Source organism: Callorhinchus milii, unplaced genomic scaffold (genome assembly GCF_018977255.1).
Source record: "Callorhinchus milii isolate IMCB2004 unplaced genomic scaffold, IMCB_Cmil_1.0 Scaffold5, whole genome shotgun sequence".
Taxonomy (NCBI): Eukaryota; Metazoa; Chordata; class Chondrichthyes; order Chimaeriformes; family Callorhinchidae; genus Callorhinchus; species Callorhinchus milii.
This window is the reverse complement of record NW_024704746.1, coordinates 54,132,014-54,150,864: the sequence shown is the minus strand read 5'-3', so window position 1 is coordinate 54,150,864 and position 18,851 is coordinate 54,132,014. Positions and strand designations below refer to the sequence as shown.

Genomic DNA, 18,851 nt, shown 5'->3' with positions numbered 1-18,851 from the left:
GACATTTTTGTAAAATTACATTTTCCCCTGTGATTTCTGTAATTCTCCATCTCTCAAATAAAGGAGATGCCCCAACGTAAGTGAAAGTAAACAGCAGATTTATTCCAAAGCACATTTTTTTTGTGGTACGATATAGGTGGGGACGTCCTCCTGAGGTGAAAGGTGCTATACAAATGTAATCTTGTTGTTGGAATTGTTGTTGCCATGTGGCCTTCCACAGGTATGCAGGAGCAAGACTTCCTGAACAGCGGCATTTTTAAAGATAATGGCACCAGTGCCTTTGGAGCATCAGTATCAATCTCGTGGGGGGTGGAGTTGAAACTGATTGAGCGATTGCAATTGAAATTCTCCAAACAGGAGTATGAATTATCCAAGCAGGCAGGTTCTGATAACGATTTCAAGGGAGCACTGAGGAGATTTGGTTCAAATTGGATGAATTAAAATTTTAAGTTAAGATAAAAAAAAGTAATTTAAAAAAATTGGTTAAAATGGATTTGTGTTCAAATAAATACTTTTAACATAAATACAAGTTAAAATTTTGATGACCAAAATCAATTTTTGAAAAAAAGCACAAATGTATTCTGGCATGTCTCCCGCTGATCATCCCTGGCCTCTGGACTGTAACACTTGTGAGTCAGAAGCTTGGCACCTTAAGAGTGTCAAGTTCGAAATATTCTGACCCTCACCACAACCAATTTCAAGGTCCTGGTAAACAGTTCACAATCCACTTTAAGCATCTCAACACACTCACATGAATATGAAGCAAATGAAACAAATCAGGTGAGGAGGACTCATCTTTCGAATGAGAGAAATGGAGAGTGTGCACAGCCTCAAAGCAAACTGTTTAACAATCACCATATGAAAGAGCAATAGAGAGAAAAAAAACAATCTTTACAGCAACACAGTGTTTCATGTGAAGCCTATTTAATATCAGTGTCTCTCATTTACTAAATCATCTATGCTCACTCTTTACGCCTTTCCCACATTCTTTCAGGAAGAACATGAGAACATGAGAAAGCCAGGGAGTTTTTTGGGTCAGTCTAACCCATTGAAACTCCTCATCAAACCAAACAGAGTTTCACATGTTATGGAAGTTTCCCTGTGTCTGGAATGGAATGCACTCTCTCTCCCTGCCTCCGTAAAGGGGCAGGGAGGGAGTGTGCATTCATTCCATCCACCTGGATTACCTAATCCCAGAAGGTACTTGGCCAGGTTGGCAAGAGCCAGCCAAGATCCAAGGCTTTGGCAATCCAGAGTTGGGGTAACTGATGAAGTTTGACTCTGTCACACATCCCGCGAGGGATACGGCTTAACCCAGTGGGAATAATTCCTGCCTGACTTGCTCATTTGTGGCTCATTTGTGGTCAAGTGCAGTTGAAGGCAATTTTAGGGATCCATTTACTAATCACCACAGCAACAATGCAAATAAACATCATATTGTACAGGGCTCTACAGTGACACAGATCTACATGCAAAGATCATTGCCAGCACTGAATCGAGAACCCACACAATTGGTTAAAAAATCATCAATCTGTTTCATCTCATTCCACAACAAAAATATGTTCAGCAAGACAAAATGTACAACAAGCTAATGCAGTGTTATGTGTAATGTGATTTCTATTGCCTGTTTTAGTGAAAGGCCGACATCATGCCCAAACTGAATCCCTATGGATTCTGAGGTGGCACATTCCCTGGATTCGGCACAGAAGGCTCTGGAGTAGTGTGCCAACTAGTCTCCTTATATACAAACCATGCATTTCCACACCACAGGATCAGGTTGAGGAAGCCAAAGACCTGGAAAGGGGAAACAAACCCATTACATTGCTTCAAATAAAGTAATGCAAATAATAATAATAATCCTTGCATTTGATACACCATTTTATCACCTTGAAATATCCCAAAGGACTTCACAGAATGCTGGTGTGCAAATTTACTGCCATATTTGCCAAACAAATACACAGTCTCGCACAAGCCATAAAGTTATTGATCAATTTTATTTGGGAATTGTTGGCCAGACATTGTGAAGAGAAACTTCCTTCTCTTTTCCAATTGGGTTGCCCAATCTTTTACGTCCATCTGAACAGGGAGATTGAACTTTGACAATGTAGTCCTTGTTTCATACCCTTTTAAGAAAATAAGCACCATTTAACTAGTTGGATTGTTTGATTTGTAACTTGTGAGTTGAGAATAAAATAGTTTTCTTCTAAAAGAGTGTTGAAAACATAACAGTCCTCTCCCTGGCAATACATTGGATTGTGACTCACAAGGGACATTGTTGCTAACTGGAAGTGGTCCTATGGTTAATAGTTGTATTATTTACAGATCCCAAGAACTCCCATCCCAAAGTAGCCAATAAAGAAAACCAGCATGGAGTCTCCAGCAGTCTGAGTGAGTATGTACAGATTTGCTCACAAGACGACAATACGGTATATCTGTGAAGCCCTTTGAGATGTCTCAACAACAAAGTTACTATATCACATGCAAGGATGTGACCAGGGATCCCTCTGCCTCCTTGTCCTCTCCGCGGCGTTCGACAGTCGATTACGCCATCCTCCTCCATCATCCACCTCAGTGGGACCGCACTCGCCTGGTTCGAGTCCTACCTCACAAACCGCCAGCAGTACATCTGCACAAATGGCTTCTCCTCCCGCTCTCACCTGCGGGGTACCCCAAGGATCCATCCTTTGTCCCCTCCTCTTCCTAATCTATATGCTCCCTCTTGGGGATGTCATCCGCAGACATGGGGCACATTTCCACATGTACGCGGACGACACCCAATTCTATTTTTCCACCTCTCTTTGCGACCCCCAGTCCCTGATGTTCTGTCAGCCTGCCTGTCAGATCTCAGGGGCTGGATGAGTGCAAATTTCCTTCAGCTGAACGTTGACAAGACGGAAGCCATACTCTTTGGCTCTCGTCAATGTCTAAATTCTCACGGCTCTCACCACCTCCACCTACCCGACCTCTCCCTACAACTCTCCGAACCCATACACAATCTAGGCATCAGGTTCGACGCCCAATTATCCTTCCTCCCCCCATCCGCCTTCTTCCACCTCCGCCCATCTCCACCAATACCTCTCTCTGAAAGCTGCTGAAAAACCTAGTCCATGCCTTTGTCACCTCTCGGCTGGACTATTCTAACTGCCTCCTCGCTGGTCTCCCATCCATTTGAGTCCTGTAGCACAGTGGTTAGAGCACTCGCTTTGCAAGTGAGAGACCTGAGTTCAATTCCAGGCAGGGCGAAACCTTGGGCAAGTTTCCTTACTCCACACGCCTAATAATAATCCCTCCAAAACAATAAAAAAAATTGGTCATTTTCAATCCATGACTGTTTGTGGGAAGTTGCTGTGCGCAATTGGCTTCCGCGTTCGCCCACAAATATACAGTCAATTCACTTTACAGTATATTCTGTGAAGCGCTTTGGGACGTCTAGAAGACATGAAAAGCACTATATCAAATACAAGGATTATTATTATTATTACCATCCATAAAATCCAGATCATTCAAAACTCTGCCGCCCGCATTCTCACCCGCACCAAACTCCGCTCCCTGATCCTTGTCAGACTGCAATGGCTGCATGTCCCAGAAAGGATCGACTTCAAGATCCTCACCCTTGTATTCAAATCCCTCCACTCCTCTACACCCCCCTACCTCTCTGACCTGCTTGCTCCTCAAAACAGTACCCATCGCCTTCGTTCCTCTGGATCTGGCCTTCTCCTCGTCACCCAAGTCCTCCGCTCCACCCTCGGCGGCCGTGCCTTCAGCCACTATGCCCCAAGGCTCTGGAATTCTCTTCCTCACTCCTTTCACCTCGCTCCCTTTCTTCCTATTTTCAGGTCCCTGCTGAAGACCTTTCTTTTCGACCACGCCTTTGGTCACCTTCCTCCCTCTGCCCCTGGCTTGGCCCCGTGATCCATTACTGCGAAGCGCTCTGAGACGCCATCCGTTGAGGAGAGCGCTATATAAATCCAAGTTGTTGTTGTTATAAATACAGGTCACGCAAAGATCTGAGGGATTGAAATCCAACCACACTCCCCAAACATCACAGCTAACTCCTGAGAAACCATTGCAAACTATTTCAAGGACAAGAGGGCATTTACAATTATAATTGGGAACCTGAATAGGAAAGTTTGGAAGTTTTTTTTGTCTCAAAGGGTTGATTGGAGGTATTGAAAAGGAAGAGGATTATAGGAAAATGATTTGGGATATGGATAGATGGCATCAATGGAGGTGCAAAGACCAACATAAATACAATATGTCAAACTACCACCTATTGTGTGACATGTTTCTTTGGGTTAGCCTTTTCGTTCCCAGTCTCCAAGCATTCGAAGAGACAAAGTCAAGGATGTTTGTTAGGTAGGACTCCAGGCTAGTGCGTCCCACTAAGGAAGGAGGTGGTAGATGAGGATGGCGTGGTGTGTGCGCGGAGGAGGTAACGGATGGTGCAGAAGAGTGTCTTTAGTTGGTTTTTGGTCTCCAAGATAGTTTTGGAGTAAAAGGCAGTTTTGGCCTGTGAGGGGGAGAGTCGATAGTTACGGAGACCCTCAAGCCGCAGCTTGGTCCGGATGGGATAGCATCCTCAATTGCTGATGTAAGTGAGGGTGGAAATAGCCAACACTCTGGCCACAATCTTTCAATCTTCCTTGGATATGGGAGTAATTGCCTGAGGGCTGGAGGGTTGCAAATGTTACTTCCCTGTACAAAAAAGAGGAATAAATAATAATAATAATCCTTGCATTTGATATAGCGCTTTTCACGTCGGGAGGACGTCCCAAAGCGCTTCACAGAACACACTGTAAAGTGAATTGACTGTATATGTGTGGGCGAACGCGGCAGCCAATTGCGCACAGCAATGTCTCACAAACAGTCATATGGATTGAAAATGACCAATTTATTATTGATTTGTATTTTTGGAGGGATTATTATTAGGCGTGTGGAATAAGGAAACTTGCCCAAGGTTTCGCCCTGCCTGGAATTGAATTCAGGTCTCTCACTTGCAAAGCGAGTGCTCTAACCACCGACTCCACGGTAAATCTGGTAACTACAGGGCAGTCAGCCTAACATAGGTGGTGGAGCAACTTCTAGAGACCATAATCCGGTTCAAAATAAATTTTCACTTAGTAAAACATAAGTTAATTAATGACAGTAAACACAATTTGTTTAAGGCAAATCGTGTCTGACAAACTTAATTGAGTTCTTTGATGATATAACAGAGAGGACTGATGAAGAAAGTGGTTGATGTAGTGCATATGGACTTTCAGAAAGCATGTGGTAAGGTGCCACTTAATCGACTAGTTAACAAAACTGAACCCCATGGGATAAAAGAGCCAGTGACATGGATATGAAATTGGCTGGGAGACAGAAAGCAGAGGGTAGTGGTAAATGGCTGTTTTCAAACTGGAGGGAAGTGTATGTTGGTGTTCCCCAGGGTCCACTGTTCTTTTTGATATATGTGAACAATAATAATAATCCTTGAATTTGATATGGTGCCTTATCACGTCTTCTAGACGTTTCAAAGCGCTTCATAGAATATACTGTAAAGTGAATTGAACACAGCACAATTGCGCATAGCAGTGTGACACAAACAGTCGTGACCAAATGATTATTTAAAAAAAAATTTTGATGGAATTATTACACCCAGAAAAATAATCCGTAAATCGACTAACAACCAGGTTCCTACTTATTTCTAGGTAAACAGAGGCATGTGGAGTAAGGAAGCTTGCCTAAGGTTTTGCTCTGCTGAGAATTGAACACAGATCCTCTTGCTTGCGAGGCGAGTGCTCTAACCACTAAGTTATAGGATTCAGCATGACTTGGGTTTAGAGAGCAATATTTTAAAGTTTGCAGTTACACAAAACTTGGGAACATGGTAAACAGCAAGGAGGATGGTAGCAGACTGCAGGAGGACATAGACAGACTGGTGAAATGAACAGACACATGACAGATGAAGTTTAATGCAGAGAAGTGTGAGGTTCTTGGGATGTCCTTCCGACATGAAAGGTTCTATACAAATGTAATTTTGTTGTTGCTGCTGCTGATGCATTTTGGGAGGAAAAATGAGAGGCAATATACAATAAATGGTACAGTTTTAAAGGGGGTACAACAGCAGAGACACCTGGGGAGGGGCTTCAAATACACAATCTTTGAAGGTGGCAGGATAGGTTGATTGAGCTGTTCAAAAAGCACATAGGATCCTTGACTTCATAAATAAAGGCATAGAGTAAGGAAGTTCTGCTATCCCTTTGTAAGTCACTGGTTTGGCCTCAGCTGTAATATTGTGCCTAATTCTGGGCACAACACTTTACGAAGGATATCAAGACCTTGGAGAGAGTGCAGAGGAGATTTACCAGAATGGTACCAAGGATGAGGGACTTTAGTTAAGGGGAGATTTAATAGAGGTGTTCAAAATTATGAGAGGTTTTGATAGAGTAGATAGGGAGAAAGTATTTCCACTGGCAGGTGGGTCAGTAACCAGGGCACATAGATTTTAGATAATTGGCAAAAAATACAGAGGGGAGAGGAGGAGACTTTTTTTACACAGAGAGTTGTTACGGTCTGGAATGCACTGCCTGAAAGGATGGTGGAAACAGATTCAATAACAACTTTCAAAAGGGAATTAGATAAGTACTTGGAAAAATTTGCAATAATAATAATATTAATAATCATTGCATTTGATATAGTGCTTTTCACTTCCTCTAGACGTCTCAAAGCGCTTTACAGAATATACAGAATTTACAGAATTGACTGTTTATTTGTGGGCAAAACGTGGTAGCCAATTGCACACAGCAGTGTTCCACAAACAATCATGGATTGAAGTGACCAATTTATTATTGGGTTTTTTTCCTTGAGGGATTATTATCAGATGTGAGGAATAAGAAAACTTGCCCAGGTTTCACCCTGCTGAGAATCAAATCCAGGTCTCTCGCTTGCGAGGCGAGTGCTCTAACCACTGAGCTACAGGACTCCAAGTGTGGGGAAAGAGCAGGGGAGTGGGACTGATTGGGTAGCTCTTCCAAAGAGCTGGCACAGGCATGATGGGCCGAATGACCTCCTTCTGTGCAATATTTTATGATTCTATGACTCCATGAAAGGAGCTCCACAGCATGGGGCAAAATGGCAGATGAGGTGGGAGGCAAACATGAAACCAGCTGGTGTTTGCAGGGCAAAGGGAATGGCTGGGTCGGTAGGTCACAGAGGTAGGATGGGGAGGTGAAGGTAAATGATGGAAGTAGAGGAGTTTCTCACTGGAGAAAGAGAGCGTTTCTGTGAGGAAACTGCATGACATGTCACTTGGTGTCTGTCCTCGGTCCCCTCCGTGATGGCCGAGGAAGGCTCCGATTGTCTGTCCTGACAGTGAACCACAAAATGCTGCCCTTACTTCTCTCTTACTCTTGTTGTTTTTCATCTCTCTCCCCTTCTCCCTCATGCTCCCTCTCAATCACTCCATCTCACCCCTTTCTCTCTCACAAACATTCTCATACTCTCTCTCTCAATTACTCTCTCAATCATTGTCCTCTCCCTGTCTCTGTCAATCATTCTCTCAATCACTCTCTCCACCTCTTTCTCTCAATCAGCAGTGCAGGTCACTATCCACAGTGGTAGGAGCCAGCGGTTGGTAAGGACATGGTGGATAAGGAGACCGAGTTGTCTGTCAGGAAACCCCTCCCTCAGCTCGACATCGATATGAAATTGGCTGGGAGACAGAATGCATTATTGTATCCTCCCAATTGCCATCTCCTGCGCTGTCATGATAGAATGCTTCACTAGGGAGGGAGGGAACGGGTGGCCTAAAACTGTAAATAGTCTTGGGCTGGATGAAATTATCCACCTTGTCACCTGCTGGACCACACTGCTCTTGAAAGCTGTCCACCCTATTCCAAATCCCTGCTCTTTAACCATTTCCCTGCTGCCCTCTGTATGTGCCTGTCCAATTCTTTTTTAAATGCCCACAATGGTCTCTGCTCTAACAGCCCTACTTCTGGTAAATTACTCCATATGCTCCACTCTGGGAAGCATTGTTGTTCAGAACCTCTCCCTTTATATGTTTGTCTGGGGAGGACAGGATTGGGATAGACTGTGATGCTAGACTGTCTAGGCTCTTACACTCGATGTCTGTCTGTGTTCCTGCATAAATAATGTTCACTTGAGCAAGATTCCAGAGGGTGTCTGCAATGTCGTAGCTCCAATGGATTGAGAAGGAGCAGAACAGTTTCAAGATAGGAGCGAGGGATGGTGGGTGGCAGGGAGGAAGGAAAGAGTGCAACTTACCACAGAAACATTAAGGCTTCCCATTCCGGACACGCTACCCGCTGAGCAGGTCGCAAATCCAAGTTGACAAGCGTCGACAATGTTTTTAAGGACTTCAGGATCTGTTGAGTACTTCACATCACTCAGGCCTTTTCCCCAGGCTGACGAACAGACCAGCCACAGAAAGGCAAAGATCACCGTCACAACAAAGTCCTACAGAATAATTATGAGAAATTAAGTGTCAGTCGAAAAATCCACACAGCTCAAGTTAAAAACGTAGATACTGTATTCCCCACACCATCTGTCTCGCTCACCTACTCGGTGTAAGAAAAGTAGGCGAGGTAGTGACCAGCGAGGGTTCTAGGCCACGGGTGAGGTAGTGACCAGCGAGGGTTCTAGGCCACGGGTGAGGTAGTGACCAGCGAGGGTTCTAGGCCACGGGTGAGGTAGTGACCAGCGAGGGTTCTAGGCCAAGGGTGAGGTAGTGACCAGCGAGGGTTCTAGGCCACGGGTGAGGTAGTGACCGGCGAGGAGCCGAGGGTTTGGTGCATTCAGACGAAGAGTTTTCCAGGCGCCAAACCAACATTTTCAAAATCTCCCGCCTGGACTAACGGCCCAAAACCTCCTGCATGACGTCACAACACTCCCCCCACACACATTCCCCCGTGTACACACACACCTCCCACCCACACACAACACCCCACCCACAACCCCCACAGCACTCCCTCACACACAACATTTCCCACCTCCCGCGTACACACAACACCCCCCGGCGTGCACACAACACCCCCGGCGTGCACACAACACCCCCCGGCGTGCACACAACACCCCCCGGCGTGCACACAACACCCCCCCGCGTGCACACAACAGCCCCCCGCGTGCACACAACAGCCCCCGCGTGCACACAACAGCCCCCCGCGTGCACACAACAGCCCCCCGCGTGCACACAACAGCCCCCCGCGTGCACACAACAGCCCCCCGCGTGCACACAATGCTCCCCCCGTGCGCACAGCACAACCCACGCACAGCACAACCCACGCACAGCACAACCCACGCACAGCACAACCCACGCACAGCACAATACTCCCCCACACACAACCCTGCCCCCACGCACACAACATCCCTCCGCGCACAGCACTCCCCCATACACACCGCTCCTGCGCACACATCCCCCACTGCGCGCACCATAAGAGGTAGGAACAGGAGTAGGCCATTCGAGCCTGCCCCACCATTTAATAAGATCATGGCTGATCTAACTTAATTCCATTTACCCACCCTATCCCTATATCCCTTAATCCTTCTATCCTTTAGAAACCTATCAACCTCAGTCTTGAATATGTTCAAGAGCATTCACAGGCTTCTGGGGTTGAGAATTCCACAAATTCACTACCCTCTGAGTGAACACCATACCCTCGCACCCACACGCAACAACCCTGCCCACACGCAACACCCGCCCACACGCAACACCCCCGCCCACACGCAACACCCCTGCCCACACGCAATACCCCACTCACACAAGAAGCCAAATACACCATATCCCCACGCATCCTCCCCCCACATACACACAACATACACTCTAAGCAGTCAGCTGTCCTTATATACACTCTTTGAGCATTTCTCTATCCTATTAAGACATTAACCCCCACACACACATCACACCCACTTAGATGCGGATATGCAATCACTTCAATGGGTTTTCACCTGGGCTAATAGAAAAGTGCAGGAAATGTGCTACAAACCGTAGTGTGCTAGGCCCCGCTACAGACCTGCCGATCCATGCTTTCATTACAGTTGGCTTAACTATGCCAACTGCCTGCTCGCTTGACTTCCCAACTCTTCCCTCCACAAGCTGCAGATCATTCTCTAGAACTCTGCAGTCTGTGTCCTCTCCTGCACCAGGCTCAGCAAACTGATCCCCGTTTTTGCCCAACTTCATTGGCTCCTCATCTCTCAGAGAATCAAGTACATTCCCACATTTTCACCTTCAAAGCTCTCCGTGGTCTTACGTCGCCCTCCCCTCTCTGACCTCCTAACCCCATTGGCAGTTAGGCACTCTGCATCTCTGCCACACTCTGTCCCACAATCCCTCCGCCTCACACCCTCTCCTACCTCCAATTCCCGTCTAAAAGACCTTCCTCTTCGACCGTGCCTTCAGCTACTCTCCCACTCCTACTCCCATGTCGTCCAACACCCCCTGACCCCAGATCGGGTCCAAAACAACCCTGACTTTCCAGTGCTTTGGGATGCCTTTCCGACATGAAGGGCGCTATACAAAGTGTAATTTATTATTGTTATAGTACACACTGTGTGCTAGACCCCAGGCCTCTCGTGTTGTTTGCTTGACACTGCTACTGTGGGCGGAGTGGCTCCGGTTGCGGATGCTCGGTGCGAGGAATGTTAGCTCCGCTGTGTTACCCACAACCCATTTATTGATCACTGATTAAGGGGCCGCCGAGGAAGAAGGAATCGACAACTTAAACATAAGAAATGCTCGACCAAAAAAAGGCCAAGGTCCATCTAGTTCGTCTTCTACCCTCCTGGCGGTTGCATGCACATATGTCCTGAATTAACCTATGTACCTATGTACTATATCCCATAATGTTATTTCCCTAAAGATAACTATGTTTGAAGGAATAAACATTTCCTGCTTCCACCATCTCCCTAGGGAGCCTGTTCCACAGGTTTACTATTCGCTCGCTGAAATAGTATTTCCGCAGATTCGTTACGGAATTTATCTGCCTTCAATCACAGGTTGTGTCCTCTGGTTTTACTATTCTGGACTAGTTGAAACAACCTGTCCTGATCTACATCGTCTTGCCCCTTTAAAACGTTAAAGACAGCAATCATGTCGCCTCTCAATCTTCTCTTTTCCAGCATGAACATACCCAATTTACTTAGTCACTCCTCATAGTCCAGTCCCTTTATTCGCTCAATCGTTCTGGTTTGCCCTCTTCTGTATCCTCTTGATTTCTCCATATCCTTTTTGTACTACAGCGACCAGAATGTACACAATACCCTAAGTACGGTCTCACCAATGATTTGTATGGTGGCAGGATTACCCCACTATTTCGGCTTGCTTTCAGGATGAGATTGATGGGGAAACATCTCATGTCCAATTGTGGACTAGACACAATGACAGAAAGTGATGTGTCCCAAGAGGAAAGAATGGACCATGTTAACTACAACTATTTAATATTGTGCATAGCAATGTTCCACAACAGTCATGAAGTGAATGACTGATTTACCTGGAGGATTGTCCGTCAGGACACCGGAAGAAACACCCTTCCCTTCTTCAAATAGCAATGCAGGATCTTTAATGTCCAACTGAACAGGCACAGACAGGACCTAGTTTAATGTCTCATCTGAAGGACGGCACCAGTACTGCACTGGAGTGTCAGCTTAAGACCGTGAGCTTAAAGTCCCCGATGTGGAGTTTGAGCCATTGTATGACCTAAGACTAGGGCTCATTTTAACTCAAAATGAGGTTAACCTCTATATGAAACCCATAAAAAAACTTTAATACCCTTCGAACCACACAATGTGGACACTTAACATTAAATTGTTAACACTAAGCATGTCTGGTGCCCGCTGATTTACCAAAACATTTTAGAATAAAATGAACAATGCAAAGATGTTAAGTCAACAATGCCTTGAATGACGATGTTAAGGTTGTTCCCAAACAATTAGTCACAAAAAGAGCCAAACGGAAGGCAGAAAAAAAATCTACAGATTGTGGTGGGAATGCAGAATTCTTGTCACAAACCATAACTGAGATAAATGCTTTTAAAAGGGAATTAGATAACAGAGGTAATCTTATATCTGATACAATGCTTTATCATGTCCTAAAAACGTCTCAAAGCATTCACAAGATTTGAATGACTGTATTTGTAGGCAAATCCAACAGCTAAATTTTCACACAGCAATGTTCCACAACAGCCATGAAGTGAGTGACCAATTTTATCTGAGGAACTGTCAGCTTGGAACCAGGAGAAACTCCCTTCTCTTTTTGACCGTTCCTTCAGCTCCCCTCTCGACTCTCTTCCCCCTCCTCGCTCCCTCCCTTCCCTCCCCTCACCCTGACCATTTCCCCCCTCCTTGCTCCCTCCCTTCCCTCCCCTCACCCTGACCATTTCCCCCCTGCTCGGGTCATGACCCAACTGTGCAGCGCCTTGGGACGTCCTCCTGACGTGAAAGGCGCTTTATAAATGGAATCTTGTTGTTGTTGTTGAATAGTGCCATGGGATATTTAACGTTCTCTTTAATAGGCACAGACAAGACTTTGGTTTAATGTTTCATCTGAAGGATGCGTCTCCAACAATACATTGCACTGGAGCATCAGCCTCAAAACGGGCTTGACACCACAACCTTCAGATTTGGAGATGTTAGCAAAGTGCGACAATATGAGATCTCCTGTCAAATGAAGGTGTATGCAGGGGGCAAACGGAGTGAGCAGGAGAGTGGGATTAGATTTGGGCGTCTCATGTGGAGAAAAATAGCGGTGCGATTCTGTTGGGGCGAACAGTCTGTTTCTAGTCTGGAACAATCTATGATATTATACAACAACAAATTACATTTGTATAGCCCACTTGCTGTTCAAGAGAAACAAAGTTGACCACCAGGGTTTATGAAACGTTACATGACTTACCAATGCTCACAACCATCCTTTGTGGGCAGCAGGGAATAAAAAGGAAACTTGATTTTAGTTTTGTGATGCTCTGACCAGCATACTGACAGTACAATGTTACTTTATATCAGGGTGGTCCAATCTTTTGTCTGCTGGGATCTGGATTCCTTATTTGAGAAAGGTCCGCGAGCCGAATTAGCAATATTTATAACATTTACACAGTACCTTTGCAGGATATCTCAAAGCGGTCGACACTGTCGGTTGGACACCTGAGCTGGGGGTGAGAGCTGAGGGAGATGTGATGGGAGTGGAAAAGAGGACCGAAAGCACTGTTAAAGAGTGAGATCTTGACATGCCTAGCAAGACGGGAAGGAGGGAGGGAAGTCGGAGAGTCTCCAGGAATGGAACTCCAGAGAGCTGAGGCAAAATGGGACAGATGGGGGATATGAAGCTGGTTGCTTTTCAAAGCGAATGGCCAGGTCCGGAGGTGGCAGAGGTAGGGTGGGGAGGGGGGAATGAAGGACGTAGAGGAGTTTGTCACTGGGGAAAGTGGGGGGTTTCTGTGAGGAAACTGCATGGCTCTCTTCCCTCTCACACTCTCTCTTTGACCCCCCCACCCCCTTTTAATCACTCTTTCTCCCTCTCCCAATTAGGATGAAATGCATTAGTCATAATTTTCAAAGGTCTCTATTTGGGAACTGTGCCCTTGGATTGGAAAATTGCAAATATCACTCCATTATTTAAGAAGGGAGAGAGGGAGAAACCAGGTAACTACAGACCCGTCTTAATTTCAGTTGTGGGCAAGTTACTGGAATCTCTCACCATGGACAGAATGACTGAGTACTTGGACACGTATGAGCTAATCAAAGAGAGTCAGCATGGATTTGTGAAGGGTAGATAATAGAATCATGGAATTATACAGAACAGGAGGACATTTGACCCGTCATGTCTTTGCCGGCTCTTTGAAAAGAGCTATCCAATTCAATCCCACTTTCCCGCGCTCTCCCCATAGCTCTGCAAACTTGTCCTCCCCAAATAATTATCTACTTCTCTTAAATGTTGTTATCGAATAGCTCCCACCACCATTTCAGGCAATGCCTTCCGGATCCAAACAACTCACTGTGTAAAAAAAATTCTCCTTACCTCTGTTTTTTTTAAACAACTATTTTAAATTGGTGTCCTCGGGTTACTGACCCACCCGCCAGTGGAAATAATTTCTCCTTGTCCGCCCTATCGAATCCCCTCATAATTTTGAAAACTTCTATAAAGTCTCCTCTTCACCTTCTTTACTCCAAGGAGAATAATCCTAGCTTCTTTAGCCTCTCCTGATAACTGAAGTTCCTCATTCCTGGTACTTTCCTGGGATCATGGGATCATAGAATTACGCAGCACAGAAGACGGTCATTCGGCCCATTGTGTCCCTGCCGGCTCTTTTAAAGAGCTGTCCAAATTAATTGAACTCCCCAGGGCTCTTCCCATAGCCCTGCAAATTTGTCGCCCCAAATATCTATCTACTTCTCTCTTGAAAGTTGTTACCGAATCGGCTTCCACCACCCTTTTAGGTAATGCATTACAGATCCGAACAATTTGCTGTGTGAAAAACATTCTCTGGTTCTTTTGGCAACTATTTTAAATCTGTGTCCTCTGGTTACCCACCCACCAGTGGAAACAGTTTCTCCCTGTTCACCCTACTGAATCCCCTCATCATTTTGAACGCTTCTATTAAATCTCCCCATAACTGTCTCTGCTCCGAGGAGAATAATCCTTGCTTTTCTCGTCTCTTCTTATCATTGAAGTACCTAATTTCTGGTACCATCCTGGTAAATCTTCTTTTGCACCCTCTCCAAGGCCTTGACATCCTTCCTAAAACGTGTTGCACAGAACTGAACACAGTACTACAGCTGAGGCCCAACCAGCATTTTATAAATGTTCATCATGGTGCCAGAGGTCTATCCTATATTTTTTTTTACCAGCTTTATCTACCTGCCCTGCCACCTTCGAAGATTTGCTTATATGGACCCTCAGGTCTCTCTGTTCCTGCACCCCCTTTAAGATTGTATCATCTTGCCTCTCCTCATTCTTTCTCCCCAAATCACTTTGCATTTCTCCACATTAAACTTCATCTGCCACGTGTCTGCCCATTTTACCAGTCTGTCTATGTACCCTCCTCATTGTTTACTACTTTTCCTAGCTTAGTATCATCTGCAAACTTGGAAATTGTACCCCCTATACCCAAGTCCAGGTAATTTATATAGTGGTCCTAATACCGACTCGTGGGGGACACGACCATATACTTTTCTCCAGTCAGAAAAACAACTGTTCTTTCTACTCTCTGCTTTCTGTTCCCCCCGCCAATTTTGTATCCATGCTGCCACTGTCCCTTTAATTCTGTGGGGTTCAATTTTTCTGACGAGTCTATTGTGGCACTTTATCAAAAGACTTTTGAAAATTCATATATGCTACATAACTGCACTACCCTCATCCACCCTCTTCATTACTTCATCAAAAGTATCAGGTTTGTTAGACATGATTTGCCTTTAACAAATCTGTGTTGGCGGTCCTTTATTAACCCATATTTTTCTAAGTGAAAATTTATTTTGTCCTGGATTATCATCTCTTGGAAGTTTCACCACTACTGACATTATGCTGACTGGCCTGTAATTCTTGGGTCTATCCTTCTCCCACTTTTTGTACTGGGGAGTAACATTTACAACCCTCCAGTCCTCTGGCACCACTTCGCTATCCAAGAATTGAAAGATTGTGGCCAGAACCTCCGTTATTTCCACCCCTACTTCTCTCAGTAAGGATGCACCCATCTGGACTGGGTGACTTAAGCACCGTCAACCTTTTTAGTATCTCCAATCTGCTTATTTTTATCCTATCCAATTTCTCTGCCCTTTTCTCCGATACCTTGACATTAGCTGTATCCTCTTCTTTTGCGAAGACAGATGCAAAGCACTCATTCAGTACGTCAGCCATGCCATGCATTTGGTCCCTAATCGGCCCCACCCTACCTTTGACAAACCTTTCATTCTTTATATGCTTATAAAATACTTTAGGGTTCCCTTTTATATTACCGCTAATCTTTTTTCATGCAATATCTTTGCCCCTCTTATTTGATTTTTTACTTCTCCTCCGTACTTTCTATATTCTGTTTGATTATCTTCTATATTTGGACCTGACATTTATCATAAACTTCCTTTTTCTGTTTCATTTTAATCCTGATTTCCTTCATCATCCATTGAGCTTTGGATGCCCTATCTTTCCCCTTTGTGGAATGTATTCGTCTTGCCTGAATTATCTCCTCCTTGTTTGTTAGCCATTTTACCAACCAATCTTCCTTTCCAGTTTCTTTTCAATTCACTGAAATTAGCCCTCTTCCACTAGAGTATCTTCACTTTTGATTGTTCCTTGTCCCTTTCCAGAACTACCCTAAAGCTAATGATGTTGTAATCACTGTTATCCAGATGCTCGCCCACAGTTGGCCTTTATTTCAAGGGGGCTGGAATATAAAGGAGATGTTTCAACTGTATGGACCCTTGGTCAGACCCCATCTGGAGTACTGCATTCAATTTTGGGCACCGCATCTCAGGAAGGATATTTTGACTCTGGAGTGGGTGCAGCGCAGCTTCACCAGAATGATACCAGGGCTTAAAGGGTTAAATTATGAAGACAGGTTGCATACACTTGGTCTCTATTCCCTTGCGTTTTAATCCAATTGAGGTTTTTGAAATAATAAAGGGATTCGATAGGTAGATACAGGGAAACTATTTTAGCCATGATCTTATAGAATGGCGGAAACAGCTCAAGGGGCTGAATGACCCACTACTATTTCTATGTTTCTAATTACTCTTATTACCCTTCTCTCCCACACACTCTCTCTATCCACTCTCACACTCTCTCAATCACTTTCTCTCCTCACTGTTTCTTTCTCTCCTCTCCCTCATTCTCTCTCACCTCTCACTTACACACTCTCCCCCTCACACTCTCTTTCTCCCTCTCTCAATCATTCTCTCTCACATAGTCTCTCTCACCCCCTTTCATCTCTGTCAAACACACTATGTCCTCTCACACCCTCCCTCTCTCACACTCTCTCTTCTCTCAGTCAGTCTTTCTCTCTCCCTTTTTTCACCTCTGTCATACAAACTGTGTCCTTTCACACATACACACTCTCTCTCTCTCTGTCCTCACATTCTCCCAATCACACTCTCCCTCAATCCCTACTCTCTACCCCTTTTCTCCCCTCTCTCTCCCCCCCACCCATCATACAATCAGTTACTTGGTACACTATGTGCTATGGCAGGAGCCGGCAGTTGCTAACGACGCGGTGGATAAGGAGACGCGCTTGCATTCCTCTCAGCTCGGGTACAGACTGCAGCAAAGGCTGGTATTATTTCCTCTTCTCTGTGTCGTCCCAACTGCTGGCTTCTGCCACTGCCATGAAAGGACCTTCACCAAGGAGGGAGGGAGCGGAAGTTGGAATGTTGAAAAAGATCTTGGGCCAGATAAAATCTTTATAATAAAGCAGCATTTGTTATTGACTAAAGAACATTAAGATAAAAAAGCAGTATTATGCTGTGATGGGGGGATGGTAGGGTGGGTGTTCTGGAGGGATGAGATCAAATGCGATGGATTTGTCCAGACAAATCTTGTGATCTTGTTTTTTTCAGTCAGCTGAGTATTTGACACTCTGAAATTCATCACCATGCTTAAAGTCTTGAACTAGAACAGAGCTTGACATACATAACTACCACATGAAAATATCTGTTTCTGGAATGAAATGTGCACTCTCTCCCTTGAGGTAGGCATCCTGATTACTTAATTCCAGATAGTATTATGGGCTGGTTGGTGAGAGACAAGGCTTGAGGACCCTAGAATGTGTGTTGAAGTATTCGCTGAAGTTGTTAGTATAAGCTATTACAGAGCGTTATGTAACACTGTCAATGCAATATAACCATATAAGCAGTGGGTGGCTAACCCCTAAATCTAGCTACCTGGGAGGCTCGAGGGCTGGGGGAGGCGACAATGGGAGGGGCGGGTAGGCAAGGGGAAGGGGGCGGGTGTGCATGTGCTCGGAAGTATGTGTGTATACATAGTGGGAAAAATAATCTGCGGGAAGCATCAACTCTTCAACTCCTTCCTGCCCGCCTGCCTGTACCTATATTACAATTGCCAGGTATTGATGAGACTCCTCTGTAACATCAATAACTTGCGTTTATACAGCACTTTCACACAGGTAACCATATAACCATATTAAGGCTCAAATCTTCTTAAAACTATTACTACTACCATGTCATGAAGGCGCTCAACTATAACGTAAGATTGTGTGAACAGGTTTTGTCCCTCTAGGGACAAAGTCATAAGCTTGCCTGTGTGGAAGGCTCTGTCTGGTTTGGGGACTCTGAAGCACAGTGATGGATTTCTACGTGGGTCACACACTTGGCTGATCTCAATTTCACACCTGAGATGCATTGAAAGACTCACAATTATTGGGCCGCGGTTGCCATCACGGTACACGTGCAGGTAGCCGACATACAGCACCAGGGCCGCCAGACAGTAGAGAAAGGCAAAGACTGCCACGGTGACAAAAAACTCTGCCGAGGATGACATATCTCCCGTCAGGTACGTGTTCATGGTTTGATTACATGTATTCTGTTGGACCAGGATAACCGTGTTTAACCTGAATATAGAAACAAAATTGACACTTAATACACTTCACTGTCACCAGAAATCTGAAAGGCACGAACCGCCAAAATAATTAACCAGAATGGTAGGAAATACCCTTTATACAGAGGGCAGTAGGAATGTGGAATTTTCTGCCAAAACTACAGTTGAGGCAAAGTCATCAAATTGTTTTAAAAAGAAATTAGACAGTCACTCAAAGAGGAGGAGAGAGGAGGAACAGGAGAGTGTATGAGATGGCTCCTGTGGAGACAAACACAGCAGAGATCTGATAAGTAGAATGGCTGGTTTCTGTGCT

The 18,851-nt window shown here is 45.0% G+C and overlaps 1 protein-coding gene across 4 annotated transcripts in view; it reads right to left on the bottom strand.

Moving 5' to 3' along the window:
• Positions 1-1,124: 1,124 nt before the first annotated feature.
• The window catches only part of LOC103186244 (synaptophysin-like protein 1), a 31,418-nt gene continuing 13,691 nt past the window's right edge, over positions 1,125-18,851 (bottom strand). For all 4 annotated transcript variants that reach the window (XM_007905147.2, XM_042335015.1, XM_042335014.1 and 1 more), the window contains exons 4-6: positions 18,356-18,551; positions 8,269-8,460; positions 1,125-1,794 (exon numbers count right to left, since the gene is read on the bottom strand). In XM_007905147.2, the coding sequence (XP_007903338.1) occupies positions 1,666-1,794; positions 8,269-8,460; positions 18,356-18,551 (517 nt within the window). In that variant the 3' untranslated portion in view covers positions 1,125-1,665. The remainder of the gene's footprint in view (positions 1,795-8,268; positions 8,461-18,355; positions 18,552-18,851) is intronic.